A 22,635-nucleotide genomic window follows, 5' to 3' on the forward strand; every position below is an offset into this window, starting at 1 on the left:
GATTAGCTGACATCTGCATGAGGACCCGGAATAGAATGATCAATTGACAAGCTGTTTTTTATAATAGTCCTTCCATGTTGAAAACTATATCATAAAAAGATGTTTTCACCAAACCATTTTCATGACCATTATAATCAAGTTCTTAGAGTCTATGTAAATTTTGTACACTAACCATGCAGTAATGTGTAATCTCATAAACTTATCCCCAGTGATGGTCTTATTGAGGACTTCATGGCAGGGGCATGTGTAACATGTTGGAATGTTAAAGGGACTGTACAGTACTGGTTTAGGTGAGGATTCAGGTTTATAACATTCCTAAGTGAGATAATGAGAAACCTCTTATGAAATATGAAAGAGCATGTAATTTTAAGAAGGATTCAACATTTGTTTGATGAAAATTGGTTTTTTAATGGCTGAGATATAAAAAAAAAGTGATAGTAATAAAAGGCGACAGGCCACGCTTTTTTATTAGGATCTCTTTGTTTCACCTTGTTCTTGGATATCTCAGCCATTTCAAAAACTATTTTCGTCAAATAAACTTTTGATTCCCCTTAGAATTGCATGCTCTTTGACATCCCATAGAGTGGTTTCTGAATATCTCGCAAAACATTAAAAGCTAAATCCTCACCTCAACCAGAACTGTACAGTCCCTTTAAGGAGAGTTACACAATGTTCATCCTTGTATCACTTTTTTCCTAGATCAAAGGGCAAGTTTGTTCTTGCTTCCAGAAAATGCCCTTCCTATTTATCCTGTGATTTCAGAAAGTAATATTGGAGTAATCCAATACTTGTTGTGTAGTAGTATGAAATAAGAAACTCCTGTGGCATAAAACCTTCACAAATTGCTGACCATAATGATGTACGGCATTGTACTGCCATTCATTGCATTGTGTAGACAAAGACTTTCATGTGCCTTTTACTTTTGCAAATCTTGGTTTCTCACAAAGTTTGTGAAGTTTCACACATGCAAATACTTGTGGTTTTACAGTAATCATTTAAATTATTTTAACTCATTTTGACTGATGCTGGTAGGATCATGATGTCTGAGAATAGTCTCCCCCCCCCCCCCTTTTAACTCTACTTGGAACCTACATCCCTATCTGACCCAGGGGGTTCTTGTTTGCCCTCCTCAGATCCCCTGCTCATCTCGTTAGTACAAGACATCTACAAGGAATTGTGCTCCAACGAGGCTTGCACCCTCCCCCTCCAGGAGCGCCTCATCCCCACCCTCCTCAGCATCTTCAACGCTGCCTCAGACAAGGTCCCCATGGGCATCCAATCGGTAAGTTTGTGCACCATCTCCCATCATTTTCTCCTGATTTCTCAGAGAATGTAGCTTTAGCACCTCTCAGATGTGCAGTTCATACCCGATTTATTAAAATCACATTTCCATGTAAAATGTAAGATTTTATTAAACTCTATCGACCCCCGATCAGGAGTATGAGAGTCTCAACAAGAATATATTTTCAACAGTGAATAAGAGCATATAAATGAAGCATTTACAATGATTGATATGTGTATGAAATGAACATATTTATATTAACGAAAACATGTGTTTACAAACAAGCATTTACAATGTTTGATATCTGTATAAAATGAACATATTTACATTAATGAAAACATTGTCAATTCATCATTTTCTTCAGTTTTTTCATTTTTTCCATCTTCATTGAAAGTTAACTGTCACTCAGCTCTCAACATTGCATACGAGATGACAATTTTATATTGTTTGCACTGAGGCATCGTTCTTCTTATGTTTTATCATTTGCAATATGTTTATGCAACTAAGCTCTCAGTTGAGGAAAACATGAAGAAATGTTCCACGCTAGACAGATATTTGAGTAACTCTGTGCTGACTCATATTCAATCAAATCCATGTGATATTTTATGATTTTTTTTGTTGTTATTTTTCCAAAGCCCATGTATTTTGTTTTCTTGAGGCTGCCATGGAATTCAAGCAACTGCTTAATACATGCATGATGGTGATCTCCTGTACCTTTCAATCATCATTTTTAAGAAATTAATGACATGTTGACTTGAAAATTTGATAGTATCATTAGTAAGAAATGATATGTAAATTTATAATTTCATTAAATTATATTTTATTTTTTACTGTAACTTCTATGCAGTTTGGGATGTAATGGATCTCATAGTATTTAGTATCATTTTATGTATAGTATTGTTTGTGTTTGAAATATGCAAAAAACAAAACAAACGAACACACCAATAAACCAAACCAAACTAAACGGTGAGAAACTTTGCAGTGTGAAAGTACCTCCTATTCCCATCTCTCTCTCTCTCATCCCAGGCAGCCATTGACATCCTGTGTACGATAGTCCGAAACAGCCCTCTTCCCCTCACTGACCTCCTAATGAAGCAGGCCTTCCCAGCGGTGGCGCACTGTACGCTGAGGTCAGACGACAGCTCAGTCATGCAGGTTTGTTGAGAGGGCATCACAAAAGATATTAAGCGGGAATGGAGTACCCTAGTGTGATGTCATAACCATTCATTGCCATGGAAACTAGTTCTGAACAACCTCACCCTGCTTCAGTGCTTATGCTCACACCTGGTTCTAACCCAAACTATAACAAAAGTTTGTAACATCATCACTGGTATACTCTATAGTTGCCCAAGTGCTGAAGGTACGGTGTTAAATCAAAATTTTAAATTGGGACAAACCATCTAAGATAATTTGTGTAGGGCCTGTTTCCACTTGGATCGGCATCCCATGAAAAGTGTGATAAGTCGATGAAATTTTGATATATTCATGTGTCTGTGGAGGAGTGAATAGAAGTGAATGTGCTGTGTACATCACCCACAAAACTCTGCTCTAACAAATGATTGAATAAAGTTTGATTAGGTTCCTTTCATGATGTATCCATTATAACAGTCCCTTGTTCATGTAAAGCTCTCTCAAAGAGTAAGTCAGAGACTTCCATCAAGCTGGAATACCCCAAGACTTTATTCCAGCAGTTCTCTTTTGTCTTCAAGCCCAAACCCCGTTTTATTAGCTGGAAAGGGTTGTGGCATGTCAGTAATGGAGGATATAAGGTGCATATATGTAAACTGGGTTTGATTTTTTTCACTAATCTCTGCCTTTGTTGTAATATGATTTATATATCGTCGCTGGGGCAACAAGACCTCGTATCTACAAAATGTCAAATGTTCAGGAGAGCAAAAAAACATGGCAGCCGAAGCACTGTATCCAATTGGATAGACATTCCTTTGACATGCTTTGGTGGCTTCATTTTGGGGGTTAGACATCTAGGATTTGGACAGGACATCACTTAATTGATTAAATGACCATTAATCCAAAAAAGTCATTTTCACCAAAATTGCAGAGACAAGGCCTTGTCACCCCAGCGACGAATTATGTTTATGTGTTGCCACTAGTACGAATCATTTTTGTTTTTGTTGTTGCAATGATTTTGTTCGTATTTTGTGTAGGTAATTTATTTTGTCTTACTGTACTTTTATCCCTGTAATCAGCCAAAATTCAGCCATTGGGCAGCGAAGTTTGATGATCAATGAACCATTCAATCAATCAATCAATCAAAAACCATGAGGATAATTGAACCTCTGCTTTAGCCCAGTTGATAGGACCACAGACAATTGATTATGAGTTCTCTGGCTGGTTCAAGTTCCCTGAGCGCTTCTATTGTGCCCCTAGGTAAGGCTGTTTATCCTCATTGCGTAGTCCTTGGGTGAGGACCTATTAAAAGCCATCAATCTTATGTTTTCTTGTTTATATGCCTATATTCAGAGCTGCCAAGTCTCCCTGATTCTGTGGGAGCCTCCCTGAAAATGTCAAAATGTGTTCATGTCTGAATAAGAGAATATTAAAATCTCCCTGATTTGGGAATTATTTTTGCCAATTGAAATGCATGTAACACACAGATATCTCCCTGATTTGGATGTGGGAATGTTGGCAGACCTGTATATTGCTTCCTAATGAGTCAGATAAAACAAATGAATTCCAATCAAATCAATTTGTTCCCCTTGTCTCTGGTCCCCTTTGTATCTCTCAGAGCGGTGGTGAGTGCTTACGGGGTTACATCTCAGTAGCCTTGGACCAGGTTGAGGCATGGCGGGACGACGCCGGCAACACGGGCATGTACTACACCTGCCAGGTCATTTCGCGGCTGCTCAGCCCGCAGACGTCGGAGTACACGGCCTCGTTTGTGGGTCGGCTCGTGGCCGTGCTGATCTCCAAGGCGGGCAACTCGCTGGGCGCTGACCAGGACCTCATACTCCGCGCCGTCCTCAGCAAGATGCAGATTGCGGAGACGCTGAGCGTCACACAGGTGGGCTGAAGTTTCAGCAGACATTCATGAGTGAAGCATTTCTATATGGCATGTCGTCAGTTCTGAATTAACCAGAGGGCTGCTATCATATTCTAAGATTTGAGTGTAAATACAAACAAAACAATCAATTTTCATGAAATAAAAGGTTTATTTAACCAAAAGTGTGTAGATTTATAAGCATTGTTCCAAATGTAGGGTAGAATAGTGCCCCCATGGTTTTATTTTTTAACATTTTACTGAAAATGAAAATAATTTGAAATTGATGCCATAATGTAGAGGAGATCAAGCTCTACAACATGATACCAATAACTCAATAGCCCCCAAAATTGGGATAGAGCTCATCTGGTTGTTAGCCAACAATGTTTAGTTCTGTGTTGTATTCTCCCAATGTGTCGTCAACTCTCAAATTAGCTTGCTTTTTTTATCCTAGTGTTACGTGATGTCATACATGTACTCAACGCTGCACACTGGCACTGGTCCAACTGTCCCTGAGCAGTGAAAATCACTGTCGTACCAATAACTTGTTCTGGAATTTACTAGTAAAAAATGGAAAAACTGGGTACCTACTGGTCTGACAGACAGGTCGGACCTGTAGAAGAAATGGGTTAGTGTGCAGCCCTGATGTACTAGATGATAACTTATTTCAGATGCTTTGATATTCAGACCAGACACCATGTGTTGTGAAATTTTTCATCAATATAAATCTTCAGCCCTAATTCTACACACCTACTGTACTTAATTGCTGTGAATACATATCTTCAGTTTGTTTCCTGTGGATTTTACCCTTCATGTTTAAAAAAAAAAAATCAATGTAACCATGTCTTTTCATTTCTACGATTTACGAAAAGTCAGTCTTGATCTCAAAAACAAATTTGCAAACGATGTTTCATTCAAATGCTGATTGTGAATTTGCACTTCATTGTGTTCTTTTTAGTCTATGTCATTTGTTAAATGTCAGTATTCAATGTTACAATGTATGAATTTGAAGAGTGCAAGGGAACCTTATTATAACAAGTGCATAGAAACCGTGACAATTATCTTGCTGTATCAGGTTTCTCACTGTATCATTGAACAAAAATGAAGAAGCATACAGAGTTAGGACCTCCAAAATCATCGTTATAAGAGCATGACTTCTTTGATAACAAGGTTCCCCTGTGGTTTTGAGATGTGCTTTGGAAGCTCTTCAATATGTTTGTTTATCTTGTGCTGTTTTCCCCCCTTTTTTTCCCCTGTTCCTCGCAAACCACACAGTCTCTCATTATGGTGTTTGCTCACCTAATGCACACACGGTTAGAGGACGTCCTCGAGTTCCTCGTCAATGTTCCGGGGCCCACGGGTAAGTCTGCCCTGCACTACGTCATGACAGACTGGGTCGCCAGGCAGAACATGTTCTACGGAGCCTATGACAGCAAAGTCAGGTGAGTTGAAAAGGCGTTTGTCGCACGTACAGCTTCCGCCACTCCAGCGTGACTTGGTTAAATGGAGACCACTGCTTTAATGGGACAGAATATTCACAACATTGTGTTGTACCACTATTAGGACAAGACATTTGCTAGGAGTGACAAGTTTTTTTTACCTAATGTTCATACGTAATGAAGATTGTGAATAAAATTCAACGTGCTGAAGGAAGAAATACACATGTATATTGAACATGTGACCAAATGTAACCATTGACATTCACTACCTTTCAGCGACCATAGACACTGGGAATTCCATGTTGAATTATATGCATACAGTGTACATTTCTACTCCTGGGGCCTGTTTCATAAAACTTGTTATCAGTGACAAGTGCCACATTTCTGTGACAAATTTGCTTTCAGCCAATCAGATGCAAGGATTTCAGTAGCTTGTCACATCTGTGACAACTTGTCACTTATGACAAGTTTTATGAAATGGGCCCCTGAAGTAATTTTTACAATTTTTCTATCAATCTTTTTTTCAATCAATCAAGTTTTCTATCAATTTTCAATCTTCACTACAATATTTTAGGTACTTTTAGTCCTAAATGTAGCTTTACTCTCCTTCCATATTTATCATCCTATCTTTAAAAAAAACAATCAAACAAACAAATTTGTTAATGTAACAGCATTATGGCACTGGCCAAATTGTTGGAGTACGCCATCACGACTAACGACAGCAGACTACATGGCATCGTTGTCAAGGGAGACCAGGTCTTCACACCGGGGGAGGGCATCAGGACGAGATCAAAGGCTGCACAAAGTAAGATGGTCGCTGCTTTTCTGCAAAATTCATTTTGAATCTGTCAGGGATACTCTGCAAGATGTATGAGAGATATTTCAGACATGCACATCACAGTCCTACAGCAGTAATATTTGACATGGTTTTTTTTTTTTTTTACCTGTTTACCCAGTGTATTTGCACTTGTATTTTGTTTATTCTTTCAGTAAGTAGATTTTTTTTTCTTCAAGCAGAGCAGGACCATAAGAAAATGTAGGAAAGAAATAGAATGGAGTTTTGTTGCATACTCCTTTGCAAACATCTCCATTTTGTACTAGCATTAGTGCAGCCATATTGCAGGCGATTCATATCAGTTTAGTTCTTTTATGTCCATAGTCTTTGAAGCCAACCATCATAACTTATTTTTTGTCTCTAAAAATGAGAGAAAATGAAAAATGATAGTTACAGTGGAATTTATATTGAGCCAGTCAATGGAGAAATATTAGTAGGACTATATCCCTGAGGAAGTTTGAGGAAAATTGTACAGTGAATTTGTTCAAAGTTATGGTTAAATCGATATGCCATCATTGCTAGATAAGAATGATACAAGAGTTTGTTATGTCACTATAGTGGTATGATATTAGCAACATATGCAAATATTTCCCCAGCCTCTCATTAGGCTAGAAAAGTAGGAATATGTTGAATTCTCTTTATATTTTCTTTATACTGCACTATCACTCACTGTCGTACCTGTAGATTTCCTATCCACCAATGTCTTCATAGAATCCAGTCCATATCTGTTGAACAAATTATCCAATTTTCCCCAAACTTCAGTGATAGTTTCTGATAGCATTTCTGCAATTCACTGATTCCATGTGTACATTTGGGGCAAATTACCCTAAAGTAATTATTTTTTTGCGCATTTGTCCTTGGATGTCAATCTATTTTTCCTTGTCAGTGCCGGAGCAGTGGACATCCATCCCTATACACATCAAGATCTACAAGCTCCTCATCAATGAGTTATCTAACGCCATGGAGACGACAACGTCCCGGCAGGCATCGGCGGGAGGGGAAGACTTGGAGGTATGGTGCAAAAAAAGAATCCGTCCTTGGGTTCCATGGATGCAGCACCCAGCGTGGTGCCTTGTAGCAAGTGGGGCAGGCCAACATGTGCATGCTTTGTGATAGAAAAGTGTGGTCTGTGGGAGTTAATCATACAAAAAGGTATCTCTGGTATGATTTTGAGAAAGAATCTGCAGCATGACATCAAGCGCTTTATAAATAAGTTCCTCATTTCAGGGTTTACTCTCTTTGTCACTCGACATTAAGGCTTTATCAGTCATTTGTAAAGGGTTTGCTGGAGAAATATGAATTCATGTAAAGATTTTTTTGATACACTCCCCATGTTACTGTGGTTTAATAGACGGCATTGTATAGATTGCACTGTTATCTGCAGTTGGGAAAAACAAAGTGTGGATACTTGGGCAAGGGAGCAGATGGCAACACCGTTTTAGTGTAAATCATGCCTTTCCTTCACTTCTCATGTGTGTGTGTGGGCACTACTACAGTTGTATGTGTCACTAACAGTGGCCAGATATATTTGGCTTTGATTTCTATTAAATCCATTAATGATCCAAGAATGGATCTTTCCTCTTCTGCTGTCTGTATATGTCATTTTGCTGGACTTCAAGTCATCATGTCACAGTAGTGGCACTCACACTATGTAGAACTACGTGGAACTACGTGGAACTACGTGTGGTTACACTACCCAAGTATTTTGCTAATTTCAGCAGTATGACTGCAAACTTCTCAAAAAGTTACCAGCAAAACCTCCCTCGAAACTTCCTGCGTGCACTTGAGAAGTTTCTCACTCCTCACGTAAAAATGGGTAGTTGATGTATCATGTTGTTTATGAACATTATCCATTCGTTTGTACGCTGTTGAGCATTGGCATTTTCTTTTTTACTATCAAGGAGGACATGCGGTTTTTGCCCATGTGGAGCATGATGAATGTGAGATGCCAAAACTACAGGTAGTTTGCATCACTGAAACTGCGTAGTCTTGTGGATAGTGTGACTGTGTGCTCAAACTTCTGGAAGTTATCAGAAAGCAAACTATGTGTAGTTTTGCGTAGAGTGACCACAGCTAATGGCTCATGAAATTTAGTGCCAGCTCTGTGCAGGCACACTTCCTGCAGATCATCATCGGTTTTCACAGAGATTGTGCTCCCATTGATTCTTATCTGATTGCATTCTCTTCTAGGATGACGGTTGGGAGGATGAAGAGGACGATGACGACGATGAGGACGTCATGGTCAACGAACACGGGCTGACGGGACAACTGACAGACTTTGCAGATGCTTATCCAGGTACCATTTTCTATTGTGTGAGGAGATATTGGGTTGCGATAAATGCAAAATGCAACGTCTGTTAAGTGATGTGATGTCTTTGTCTATGTTGATTCTTGATGTTTGTTTGTTTGTTTAGTTTTTTTTTCTAAATTTCTATGGAGAAAAATAAGAGTTGCTTAGACAAATGCGATCCTTTATTGTCATTAAAGTCTATGTATGTATGTATGTATGTATGTATGTATCTATTTATCTCTATCTGTCTTTCTTTCTATCTATCCATGTATCTATCTGTGTAGCATCATGTTTTTATTTTAGTACAATGACAACCATGCTGAGTCACCATTTTCCCCTCCCATTTTTGTCAAATAGTTCCACTAAACTCCATGTCACCTCTCTGTGTCAAAACCAACTGGTAAAATTCAAATGAAGGAATGTTTCAAGTCCTGAGACAAATCATATTGTTCTCTCTGTCAATGTTTTTTTTTTTTTTTTGTCCAGGTTACGACTGCTTTGATGATGACGATCCCGATGAGGAAGACGATCCCGATGCTCTTCAGGACCCTCTCTATCAAGTGGACCTACAGGTGAGTCGGGCTGGAACGAGACTAACCAAGGCTCGTTGCTGATACCGAACCAGGCTGGCCAGAAAATACGTAAAAGACAGTCCATGGCAGGTGATGACAGTGTGTTCAGAATCTCCCAAATTGCGACAATGATGCAGCATAGTTTTTTTGTTCTCTCCCGTATTGATTTTAATTTGTTTTCTTTGAATGAAAACAAGATACTAGTATACAAATTTTAAGTATTTATTAGGCATAGATATTCACAACTGACTGACATGAGCCTTGAAAATTAAAATAACAATAACTGTAACAAATGTTGAGCTTCAGACCTTCATTGGTGAGGCATGCCTATGGTTCATTTGCTTAGGGATCGGTGAAGTTTATCTTCAGTGTATTACCACTGAGACAAGTTGTCTATTAAGCCTGTATCTTTTTTTTTTATGCCTCCGCAACGAAGTGGCCGGAGGCATTATGTTTTCGGGTCGTCCGTCCGTCCGTCCGTCCGTACGTACATCCGTCTGTACGTCCGTCCATCCCGTTTTGTTTTTGTCGATATCTCAAGAACCGTGTGGTGGTTTTACATCAAACTTGGTATGAGGGTATATCCTTGGGGGATAATACTTTGTGTGGATTTTAGGGTCACAGGGTCAAAGGTCAAAGGTCACAGGTTATTTTGTTTAAAAAAAATTTGAAATTTTATGTTTTTCTCCATATCTCGCAAATGGTTCAAGGTATCTTCATGGAACTTAGTATATATGCTTGTACCGATGGGCAGTGATTATCTAGGGAAGTTGGGGGTCATGGGTCAAAGGTCAGGGGGTCAAAGGTCAAGGTCAACTCCTCAAAATATCACTACTTTCCTTAAAATGCAATATGCCTGAAGGGTTTTTTTTTTTTAAACTTGATGTATGGCATGTATTACCCAATATATATTTTTGGGGAAGTTTCTTGCCAAAAGGTCAAAGGTCAAAAGGTAAAAGGTCAAGTGAAAGTGCTAAATTGCACTTTTTCCTCCATATCTCGAAAGTAACTTAAGGTATCATCATGAAACTTACATATTTATGCATGTTCAACCTAACAGTGATTCTCTTTGGAACTGTGAGGTCAAAGGTCAAAGGCCAGGTTTAGATAATGCTATTTTCCCATTTGATACTGAAATTATACTTTTTCTCAATACCTTGAAAATTACTCAATGCATAAACTTAAATAAAAGGGTCAAAAGTCAAGTAAAAATCATCAGTTCCCCAAATACCTGCACTCTGACATTTTAATCATTCATCCAGTTGAACCTAGTTCTAGGAAAGTGAACATTCAGCACATTTGTGTCAAACCTGTCATTTTAATATTTTGCCAGTTGTGTGAAACTGTCATCACACATTGTCAAGACATTGTACTATAGACCTATTAGGAGAACCATGCATTATGGCGGAGGCATATCAGTAGCCGTAGCGATATATCTAGTTTTTCTTAAAAGCAAAACCTGACAGAGATATGCTGTTCCATTTGACCGTACACAAACAGCATGTCTTCATACTGGAAGTAAACTTTGGCTTGAGATGCTTTGATGCTAATGAGTCATAATATGACTAGATTTTACACAGAATATTATTCTGTGTAAAATCTAGTCTCACTTTACAGACCTTTCAGACAAGCTTCTACTGTGGCTTGATAAGAGGTCTATGGAATTATCATCTTCACAAATAATCAGGATTTCTTTTTGGACTGTCTTCTCAAAGTTTCCCCATGCCATTATCCCAGTAAAACAAACTACTTACTGATGACGATCTCTTCCAACTGTACCTCAACTCTTTATGTGCCATGGTGTGAATCCCCTGTGTGCTACATTATTCTGAGACAGCAACATAGTCATACTTTGTGAAAACATTCTATTTTTCAAAATCTATGTAACTTTCATAGATTTTTGTTACTTTTGACATGTAATGAGTGAAGTTGTGGATGTAGAGAAACTGCCAAGCTTCTCTTAGATATAGATTTTGTGACAAATCTGTGATCGTTTTTCTTTCAAATGACCAGTGACTATATTATTGTAGAGCCATGACTTTTGCACACAAAACAGTGAAAGAAACTTAGAATTTACCAGCAAATCCACTAGGGAATACTGCCTGACATTTAGTCCACACATAAAATGCAAGCTACATGTAACAGGATTTGAATCACAAGAAATTGCTGTCAATGTACCTTGGCATTTGATGATTTATCCATCTGTTTGGGCGGGTTTGTGCGTTTGAGCAGAATATGCGAACTTGACACGCCGTCGACTGAGTCGGGCGTGGGAATGTGGCACATAAAGAGTTAAGATAAAATATATTGTATGTTCATGTGTACACGCAAATGTATCTATTCCTTTCAGTACTTTTTATTTTAGATTTGTATGAGAATGTTGTTGATTTGTCACAATGATTTCATTTGTAAGAGGGGAGAATTAAGACTAGACTGAAATGTGCTATGTCGATTTCTCACTGTCCCCACCCCCACCCTTCCCCCAGTCGTACCTCACAGATTTCCTGGTGGAACTGTCCAAGCATCAGTGTCATCGAGAGTTCGCCGCCCATCTCAACGACGCGGAGCGCCATGTCCTAGGCAGCGTGGGCATCGTGCTAGCGTGAGGCCGCCCTCTGTGTTCTTTGGGTGCAAGGAATCACCAGGACTATTTTGCTGTGAGCTGTGAGATCACAGGGCATCCATATCAAGAGGCAGATTAGATTTTTTTTTTTTTTGAATAAAGAAGGAAGAATACAAGCAATTGCGTGGGCAGTCAGGATACTGTGTGTCTTCTGTCGTCATGAAAACCATCTGATGTGAGCGTTGGAGTCAGTCGTAAACGGATTGCGTGTGCCGTTGTCCTTGTCAGTCTACTCTTCTTTCTAAACTGCTTGACTTTGATTCCCAGTGGTTTGGTCATTTGTACGTTGTGGACGTTATTCCTGGACATCCTCAAAATTTGGACATTCGACCATGATTGGTACATCTGTGCGAGTGCAAATTGTTTGCAAAACTGACTGTGTCTACTGTACTACGTGCTTTGTTTACAAAAAAAAAAAGAAAAAAAAACAGTCTGTCTATTTATAGAAACTTCTCAAATTCTCCATGTGCTGTTTCCAGAAAGTCTAAATCTATGAGAAAGTGGCAGTTTTGTATTCACCAGAATGAGCGGAGGCGTCTAGTATGCTTGCAATGCTGTGTCGGTGTCTCCGTAAACCCTTTGGAGATGACGCTGTGTAGCAACGCTGCTGAATCTGCAGCTAGTCTGTGTGTACCAGCCATGTTTTCCTGTATTCAACATGGACGGGATAGAGAGTTGCTGGGGTGTTTATAGGCCACAGAGTAGACTTGGCTGATAAGATGCAGATGTGAAGAAGTCACGGTACATGCGGCCCGAGACTGAATGCGAGCAGGAGCGAAATTCATTCTCTGGGGTTGGTAAATTTGCCATGTCTCGTCAAAACTCCATCTACAAAAGATGGTGTCCCAGTAAAGCATTCTCACATGATAGTTTAGCATCTGTGTGGATCAAATCTTCCCTGTTATCCTTGTAGACAAGGAGTTAAGGTGATTTTTTTTATCGTAGGGGTTATGGAAGGTCCATTCTCCCCCCCCCCCCACCTTTCTCTTTGTTTGCATGTTCATTTATTTTCTGAAAATAGATGGAAAATGCTTAAAGCTGGGAAGAATTTAGAGCCTGCCAAGTTAAGCACACATTGCTTGGGTGTGGGAAACACTCGCAGAGCTTATTCATTTGCTGTGAAGATACTTATCATCTTGTACTTATTTCACGTTTTGAGACACTACAGCAGCTTGCACATATGGGACTGAAGTGTTGCTCATCCTCTGATCATACAGTCATTCTGCACAAGAAATCATGGCACGAAAGGTCTTGTTCCATATGCTGGCTTAAATCACAATTGCTTGTAAGAGAGTAGTCAACATGGACTTGTTTTCATGAACAAATATGACATTTACAACCTTTGAGCATGAAGGCTACTTTGACGTAGATGCACACCCCCTTGTATGGGTTGACCTCACATTTTATCTAATACTCAGGTCAAGTTTCCAACAAGAAATTCTGAATAAGATGTGATAGTATGTGAGGGTTGAAACCTGTTCGTAGACCATAGCAAGCCAGTCTGTACAACTTCCTGAGAGAGGACAGGTGTCATTTACCGTAATTTTATAAGAACACATTTTTTTTTTTTGCTTGTCTGAATTGAAGTGACATTTTCCAGCCATTCTAGTCAGGTACCTGTGAAAATCAGTATGTGCTATATAACATAAAACTTAAACTCCTGGCTCTCTTAGATCAAGAATACAACATTGTGAGAATGTCAGATAAGAACAAAAGAAAAAAAATATTTATTCATTACTTTATATGTAATACTGTTGTTGCTGTATAAGTATTTTAATCACAAGCAGATCTTGAGTATTGTAAATGGAAAAAAAAATCAAAGGGGAGAGTTAACAAACAAAGTATATGCTTGTTAGCAGTGAAGTACTGTGTTGTAGAGCCCAAATCAGCCAAATTTGAGCTGCAAGGGGGAAAAAAAAACCCTCGATGCTGTGTGAGCTGCCAATTTGCAGAGCGTGGAGCATTGTACTGCTTTACTGGTGTCTTTCCCGCCAAAAGTGTTTTTTTCTCCGCAGATCTCTTCTCATCGTAGATGAGTCTGTCTCGAAGATGTGCCTGGCATTTTGTATCTGGAACAGCCAGCTGTTTGTTAAATCTAGCTGCTCTCTAAAGACAAAAAACAAAAACAAACAAACAAAAGAATAATAGTGAATGTTTGATAATTACATGAGTGTGAATGATTTTCTGTATTTTGAGAAGTTGATGTATACAGAGCAGATAGTATGTAGTAGGTATTCCTGTTTCGGAACAGGGCAGAAAGTGTGAATGTAATTTTGGGTGTCAGTGGAGCTTAAATTCAAATGATGCAGTAACTTTTTAGGCAGAAAAATATTGAGTAGCAGGTACTCTCTATACAGGTATGTCAACATCGCATAACGGACACAGTTGATGCATTATGCGTCTAATTAGAATATTTGTGGCAAGTGCCCCTAAAAACTCTTCTCTTCAGCTTGTCGAAACAATTGAAGAACGTTGAAGTGTGTGTTGAATAAACTTTGTGATGTCACTGTATCCTGTTCCACCAATGTGTGATTTTTGTTCTGCTCTCGCCAAGTTTTCTGTGGAGCAGATCATGATCATCCCATTTTACATATGGTGTCTTTGATGTGAGAGGCAGAAAGACGCTAACTCATAAACAGTGAACAGCGTGTTTAGTGCCCTTGTGGCTCTCAGATGGTACACCTATTATCGGCAATCAGAAGCATCAGCATGTACGAAATCATGATATTCATTAATCATTAAAGCAGCTTTATATTCATCAAGTACTGTCGGGAAGTTGTGAGGCTTGCTTGAAGCAACCAGCGTGTATGCTCGAGATGGAATTTTGAAAGAGGTTGTTTACGGGTAAGAAGTGTAGACCTTGTAGTCATCGTATACCATTTAATCTATTGAATAGATATGAAGACTCTTGTAAGATCATATTCTAGATCATTTCTGTTAAATACAAGTGTGCCCTTCACAGTATATTGTTTAATCTAGTCGCCAGCTTCCTCGTGATCAGTGCCACAAATGTATACCCACACGATAAGTGGCCCCTAGTGAGCACATGTTGCATGTTTTGGGTTATTTCTATATTTCTGTCTATATTTCTATGCAAATAAGGAGTCACACTGTTATTCAGAGCCTGAAATATAAAGCAAGTTGCTTCACACCACTCTTCATCTCTCTCCTTCTCTTTCCTTTCTTTTCTCTTTCTTTCTTCTTGCTCCATTAAAGTGGAATTCTGGGCAAGTTAAAATTAAGTCTGGTAAGAAAGAGTAAAAATTTTATTGCCACAACAGTGAATATTTGATCAAAATTGTGTAAAGATTAGAAAAGATATGAACATTGTGACGTTTCCCTAATTTTTACAAAATGCTTTTTGAGCGGTCAATATGAATGTGAGTGAGCTGACGATGTCATCCTCACACAACTTCCCATATAGTTTGTACATAAAAAATCTTTAAATTTCCAGTTTCTTTGTTCAAATGCAATTATGCCCCAGTCTCAAATCTTAATATATATGAATACCAGTACCGTGTACATGCCATATATTTAGCGAGTCTAAATTTTTGTGAATCAGGACTTCCCAACGATTTTGCGAGTGGTTAAATTTGCGATTTGCGGAGTACTGTACTGAACGGAGAAATGTATACTTGTGTGTCACATTCATATCGGGATCAGAGTCGTTGTTTTCGCGTGTCTTTAATTTCGCGAATGGCACCTGACATGCGAAATTTGCGAAGATAAAAATCTCGCGAAATATTCGGCATATACAGTATTTTGAACCTGTTCAGCTCTGAGTAACATTATGTTTTATACTTTTATGGCAGGAAAAATTAATGAATTTTTGTCAGTTTTTTCTACATGATCAATGGAAAATTGTGATTACATCATCAGCTCACTCATTCACATATTCATATCAACTGGTCTAGAACTGTTTTTTTTTTTTTTAAGTGAAATTTCATGATTTCATAACTTCCCAGATTTTTATCTGGTTTTGATCCAATTTTCACTGTTACGCGCGTAAATTTTTTGCTCTTTCTTTTCAGACTAACTTTCAGCTGGTCTTGAATTCCCCTTTAAACCAATTGATGTGAATTGTAGTAGCTACAATGCACGGATCACTGACGTATAAAGAAATCACTGCCGCTTGGAAGTCTCCTCGCTCAGTGCTGTGTGTTATAATTCAACTAATTTTGCTGTGAATGGGCTACAAGGGGTTTTATTCGCGTTGAACCGAGGGGTGTACCCAGGGTTGTTTAGAAGGCAGACCATTACTGTAAAAGTGAGCAATTTTGCAGTGTGGAAATAGTCATGCATTTTAGTGTAACATGAAACTAGAGCAAAAATAAGGACACATTTTTTTTTTCCTTGGGGGGGGGGGGGAATTGTTACACTAGTAACGATGTAATACTGCTGTGATTTGATTTTGATTTTGATTTTGATTCTGCCTGATTGAAAACAAGCAAAATTCACCTTACCAGGCCGAGCTAAATAAAATGCACTCAAGCGAAAATTTCCAATTTTCCACAGTTAGCCACTTATCCTCCACAGCTATATACCTCAGTCTTTACTATCAGCGTACATGTATGCTCAGTACAGTTTTTTTTTTCTGTCTTTGATATAGTGTATTACAGAATGAAAAAATGTTTTAATGGACACTAGAAATGAAATATACGTGTGATGTACTATGTGCTACTTTTTCTCTTAATCTTAACAGTTGCTGCACCTGATCATTTGGGGATTTATATTATATCGGGCAGGAGGTGCAGGAATTTTGGATTGCTGTTGGCCTGCCAGCTATCACCACAATGCTCAGGCAGAGATGTGATGCGCCTGCAATCTTTGTCACTTTGATAGCTAAAATTGCAATTCTTCTCAAATACTGCAGGGAAACGGTTAGATTTCACTTTTAATAATCATATTTCTTGCACACAGTAAAGAAAGCATGGCAGTAATAGGCAGAGACTATTGTGAAAAGATCTTGGCATTATTGCTTGAATATTCAAAATGTCGCTCAGTGGACTCTCATTTCAAATGTGTGTAATTTTGTGATATATTACATTACCATTTTGTTGGAAGATGCATATTTGATAATCATCAGATTTCTTTTTTTCTTCTATTTCTGAAGATGCTGTTGGACCAACATATACGTAGACATGCTGGTGCTAACAGCTGTTCTTCCTTACTGTTGTCGTTTTGAATGTATGTTCAGATGTGCAAAAAACAGGCCCTTCTTGTATGCGAAGAATGTTGTGTTTACTCTGATAACAAATTTAACCTTTGACCCCCGATTACCACTTGACCAGAGGAAGAAATAAAAAGTGTCCGAATGGACTGAAATCTTTACACTACCAGAAAGATGTAACGAGATCTGTAGTGTACAAAAGGAGCTTTATTTACCGGTCGTAATTTGCGTCATTAAATGTGCTGTATTCACTATATATGTAGCTTTAGCCTTCATTTTTGCGAGTTGGAGGATATTGCCAGAATTAAAAGTGCGCCTAAATATTCAATAAGAAAAGTCTTCATTGCCACCAAGGAGGGAAATTGCTGGCTTTTCTTCTCGTATGTAACCACTAAACTCTATATTGTGGAAGGGGCGCTGTGCGCACTTACAAGTGTAGCGCGCACTAAACACCGAAAAGCCACTACGCTTGTGTTGCACTGTGGGTTCAAGTTTGAAGTCACCGGAAGTGCTGGCCAGTAGCGGCCATTTTGGGACTTTGCTATGGGGCACCAATAAGGTACCAAGTGTCACATGGCTATTTCGTTACGAAATGAGTAATTTTGTCTACAAAATGGCATTTTGAAATGAGTCATTCCATTGAAGAAATGTTCATTTTGTCAACTAAAGAGCCATTTCGTAATGAAATAGCCCATGCGATACTTGGCGCCCCATAATTTACACCACCGTGACTTTCCACTGAGGAACGCACGCTTCTTCTGCGTACCCTCTGCACAACAGTAGCGTATAGTAAAGTGGGCGGGGCCTGAAGGTGGAGTCCTAAAATGGCAGCGCCAACTAAAGCAAAGCACTAGCTTCAAGCACTGCACGTAATGTCACTTCCACTACAGAGTTCAGTGTATGTAACGGGTGAATGATGTATACATATATCCTTCCATCAAGGTGTTTTCTTATTCTAATTTTAGTTGCCCATATGAATTTGCCTTTCATGTTGTTGTTGATGCAGGAAAAATTATACTTGCAGAATATATTATGGCATATTGGCATATTATGCAATGTGTCATTTTGCATGTGTTGTATTAGAACACCTGTACAATTTTTTTTTTCATTCTCTCTCTCTCTTTCTCTCTCTATATATGTATATATATAATACATATATACATATATATATATATACAGCTTGTATATAAAAGATGACGACATAGGGTAGTAATGCATTTCAGTCCAACAGTGCTATTTATTCAGACCAAATTTTCAACGAATACATACGTTTTGTACGTCTTCATCAGGTTAATTGTCATTGTCGACCCTGAGGAAGACATATGTATTCGTCAAAAATTTGGTCTGAATAAATAGCTCTGTTGTACTGAAATGCATTACTACCCTACTTCGTCATCTTTTCTATACTGGTACCAATACGCGGACTACAAACATCATTATATATATATATATATATATATATATATATATATATATATGTAGAGTTTGTTCGCAAAAACCGATAAGTCCATGTTTGCCAAATGGAGATATTTGCGATTAAAGGTCAAGAACAAGGAAAAGTAGAAATTACGCAGTGCGTAACATATGTCCCCGCCGGAAGTAGCATTTTGTAACAAAATGTGCAATATAGGTAAAAAATCAAGGTCAAAGGTCAAAGAAGTCAAAGGTCAAAATTCTGTGTAGAAGTTTTGAAGCCCTCACCTAGTGCCATCACATAAAGCAAATGGAATCGAAATTGGGTTAGAAATGGCGAAGGAGTAGCATTTTGTAGCCAATGTACAATATAGGTCAAAAATCAAGGTCAAAGGTCAAAGAAGACAAAGGTCAAAATTCTGTGTAGAAGTTTTGAAGCCCTCACCTAGTGCTATCACATAAAGCAAACGGAATCGAAATCGGGTTAGAAATGGCGAAGGAGTAGCATTCTGTAGCAAAATGCACAATATAGGTCAAAAATCAAGGTCAAAGGTCAAAGAAGTCAAAGGTCAAAATTCTGTGTAGAAGTTTTGAAGCCCTCAACTAGTGCCATCATATAAAGCAAACGGAATCGAAATCGGGTTAAAAATGGCGAAGGAGTAGCATTTCGTAGCAAAATGTACAATATAGGTCAAAAATCAAGGTCAAAGGTCAAAGAAGTCAAAGGTCAAAATTCTGTGTAGAAGTTTTGAAGCCCTCACCTAGTGCCATCACATAAAGCAAACGGAATCGAAATCGGGTTAGAAATGGCGAAGGAGTAGCATTTTGTAGCAAAATGTACAATATAGGTCAAAAAATCAAGGTCAAAGGTCAAAGAAGTCAAAGGTCAAAATTCTGTGTAGAAGTTTTGAAGCCCTCACCTAGCACCATCACATAAAGCAAACGGAATCGAAATCGGGTTAGAAATGGCGAAGGAGTAGCATTTTGTAGCAAAATGTACAATATAGGTCAAAGGTCAAGGTCAAAGGTCACGACTGAAATTCTGTGTAGAAGTTTCAAAGCTCCCATGTAGTGCTATCATATAAAGCAAACAGAATCAAAATTGGCTCATAAATGACAGAGAAGTAGCAAATTGAAGATTTTGATCACACACGGACGCACACACGGACACACGGACACACGGACACACGGACGGACGGACGGACAGACGGACGGACACACGGACACACACACGTACGGAGCCCGTTTCATAGTCCCCTGCTCGAACTCGTTCGGCGGGGACAAAAATAGAGAGAATAATAAGAAATTTTTTGCTTCTTTTGACCATAACTTCAAAAAAGTACCTTTATAGGTAGTGACCAATATATCATTTAAAAGGTATTGTTTTGTACTTTATGACAGAGACCGTACTTCAAAATCTTCAAAAATGGACTTACCGGTTTTTGCGAACAAACACTTCATATATATATATACTTCAACCAATCATTTGGACAGGTTGATCACGTGATTTCCATCAATTGTTCTTAATCATTCTAACAAAATAGGAGCAAATCTGGAAAAAAAAGTCTTGCATCACATGCCCTAATAAATTATCAAAAACCCCTACCAATACAAACATGGATATGACAAACTTTTATCATGCATGTCTCGTGAGTAAAATGCGACTTTGGTCATTATTAATTCCTGATCATAATGTTGATTTAAACCTTAGGAAGGATGTTGCTTTGGTTTCTTTTAGTCTGAAAGTGAAGATGAAAGATAGTATATTTTGCTGTATCATTTCTTGAGAGTTTCCCCAATACTTTGCCCTGGTTTGAAAGGGATATAAGATCAACTTTCACCCATACTCTATATCCACAACACCGTCAACGGTCTGTGTGTACACGAGTAAGTACAACAGTTGCCGACTGTCTGTGCCCTCATTGCCAGCATGACTAGGGGGCAAAGAGTGGAGGAAACCAATACTGTATATGCCATGTATTTCGCAGGGTTTTTATTTTCACAGATTTTGAGAGTCGTGTGCTATGCGCAAATTAAAAAATATACGAAAATATTAACTTTGATCCTGACAGGAATGCAATGTGCAGGCATGCATCTTTCAGTTCATTACTAAACTCCACAACTGCGTATTCAACCACTTACTAATGGAAAAAAAAAAATAGACTCGTACGACTCACTAGATATATGGTGTATGCAGTATGTAAGTGGTGGGGGCCGTCCATGTGCAGTGCATGGAAAAAGGTACACACACACACAGTGACACAAGACATACAGTCACACACACCCCGCGATCAAATTAATCCCCGAGTTGCAGGGAAAGTCCCATGCTGCAGGACTTCCCCCTCCAAATCATAAATGTGAACGCTTGCTGGGACTTGTCTCCCATCCCTGTGAAGCAAGTCGGGTCCGGGGACAAAATTTGTAGGGGAGAATGACCTTGGTCAGTATTTTTTTTTTATTTTTCCATTTGTCTACTTCCAGTTTATTCACACAATTCAGGCTTCATGTCATACACTTTGCAATTTTTGTTTGAGTCATTGTGATCACCAATAGACAATTCAGACAATCTCATGTGAAAACAGCAATTTCACTATTAAATTGATATTGTAAACTTCAATAAAAATTAGCTAAAAATACTGCACACAATTATACCCTTCTTTCACACTTTAATGAAAGGAGACTAAAGATCAGGCCAGGAGCAGTACCAAGATAGGCCAAGCATTTTCAAGTTTTTTGTTTTTGTTTTTGTTTTTGTTGTTTTGTGGGGTTTTTTTTAGAGCTGATTGAACATGTCCAATGAGTAACTGACATTAAAATGGTTGCAACATTATACATTTTGCTCAAATTTTCATTGATCTGAAACTTTTCCTCCACTCTCGAAAAAAAAAAAAAAAAATCGAGTCTCCATTTGGTGAACTGATACAATACCCGCCTAAAAACTCACATCTTTTTCATACACTGAGTTCAGTTGCATGCATAAAGCAAGAACACACTTGGTCAGTAATTGATGACACCCAGCTGTATTCACCAAATGTGGACATGCACAAAGTCTGGTTTCAAGTGGCAGGGCTCGCCCCATGCCCCGATTGCCCCCGCAGCTCAAGGACAGTCCAGATAGCAGTGTGGACGGTCAGTCGTAAAAAAAAAGATAAGATCACACTAGCGACTGTCCCCCATGATGCGGGGACTAATGTGAAAGTCGTGACAGAGACACATGCAATCAATGTTCTGGTCTGCTCTGTCGTTTATGTCTTTTTTTTGGGGGGGGGGGGGGAGGTGAGGGTGCAGAAACACAAATGAGCAAAGCGAGTGGCAATTTGTCATACAAGCACATTACCACCGTTCTGCCAAAACCTTTTCTGATCCTTCTTGCACATGGGTGCAGTTGTTCTTATGAGGGGTATTGTTATACGTGTACTTCTGAAGACATCAAATTTGTAGCTTGAAACTGTGCAGTGGCTAGCCAGACATCAGGCAAATATGTTATTTTGTACAATAGGGCATTTTTTTTTTTGGGTGGGGGGGGGGGGGGGGGGGTGAGCACGGCTGAGAGAGTGAGGTTGAAGAGTACAATGTATATTAAACAATTGTAATGCATTGTTGTATATATATCCCCAAAATATGCCTCCATGATTTGTTTGAAATACCACAGTAGGCTTCTCTGTGATATGCCTATGAAGTGGCCCTCCGTCATTTTTTGTCATTCTATAATATGTGTGGATTATGTTTTCAGAAAAGACAATTAAAAGTCAGTCAAACAAAAGTACCTGTACATATTCCAGACGACTGGGCATTTGTTTGCTGTTTGTTTGTTTGTTTGTTTGGTTTTGGTTTTATTTCTTTTATTTCTTTTGTTTTGTTTTGGGTTTTTGTTTGGTTTTTTTGTGTGCTATTTTTGCCTGTATGTAGTACATTGCACTGTCTACTTCTCAAAATTTGTACTGGGTAATAACCACTTCATTGATGAATGGTACAAAAGTACAAGTGCAAAGAAATTATATACTCCAAATGGC

The 22,635-nt window shown here is 38.6% G+C and overlaps 1 protein-coding gene across 1 annotated transcript in view; it reads left to right on the top strand.

Moving 5' to 3' along the window:
• LOC139709041 (importin-9-like) overlaps window positions 1–12,715 on the top strand; it is a 31,499-nt gene extending 18,784 nt beyond the window's left edge. The window contains exons 15-23 of the mRNA XM_071621008.1: window positions 1,134–1,282; window positions 2,309–2,437; window positions 4,029–4,304; window positions 5,556–5,722; window positions 6,391–6,524; window positions 7,441–7,565; window positions 8,745–8,850; window positions 9,331–9,416; window positions 11,903–12,715. Of these exons, the coding sequence (XP_071477109.1) occupies window positions 1,134–1,282; window positions 2,309–2,437; window positions 4,029–4,304; window positions 5,556–5,722; window positions 6,391–6,524; window positions 7,441–7,565; window positions 8,745–8,850; window positions 9,331–9,416; window positions 11,903–12,022 (1,292 nt within the window). The 3' untranslated portion in view covers window positions 12,023–12,715. The remainder of the gene's footprint in view (window positions 1–1,133; window positions 1,283–2,308; window positions 2,438–4,028; window positions 4,305–5,555; window positions 5,723–6,390; window positions 6,525–7,440; window positions 7,566–8,744; window positions 8,851–9,330; window positions 9,417–11,902) is intronic.
• Window positions 12,716–22,635: the final 9,920 nt, after the last annotated feature.

Source organism: Diadema antillarum, unplaced genomic scaffold (genome assembly GCF_040938485.1).
Source record: "Diadema antillarum isolate AM-2024a unplaced genomic scaffold, OU_Dant_1.0 seq00001400_RagTag, whole genome shotgun sequence".
Taxonomy (NCBI): domain Eukaryota; kingdom Metazoa; phylum Echinodermata; class Echinoidea; order Diadematoida; family Diadematidae; genus Diadema; species Diadema antillarum.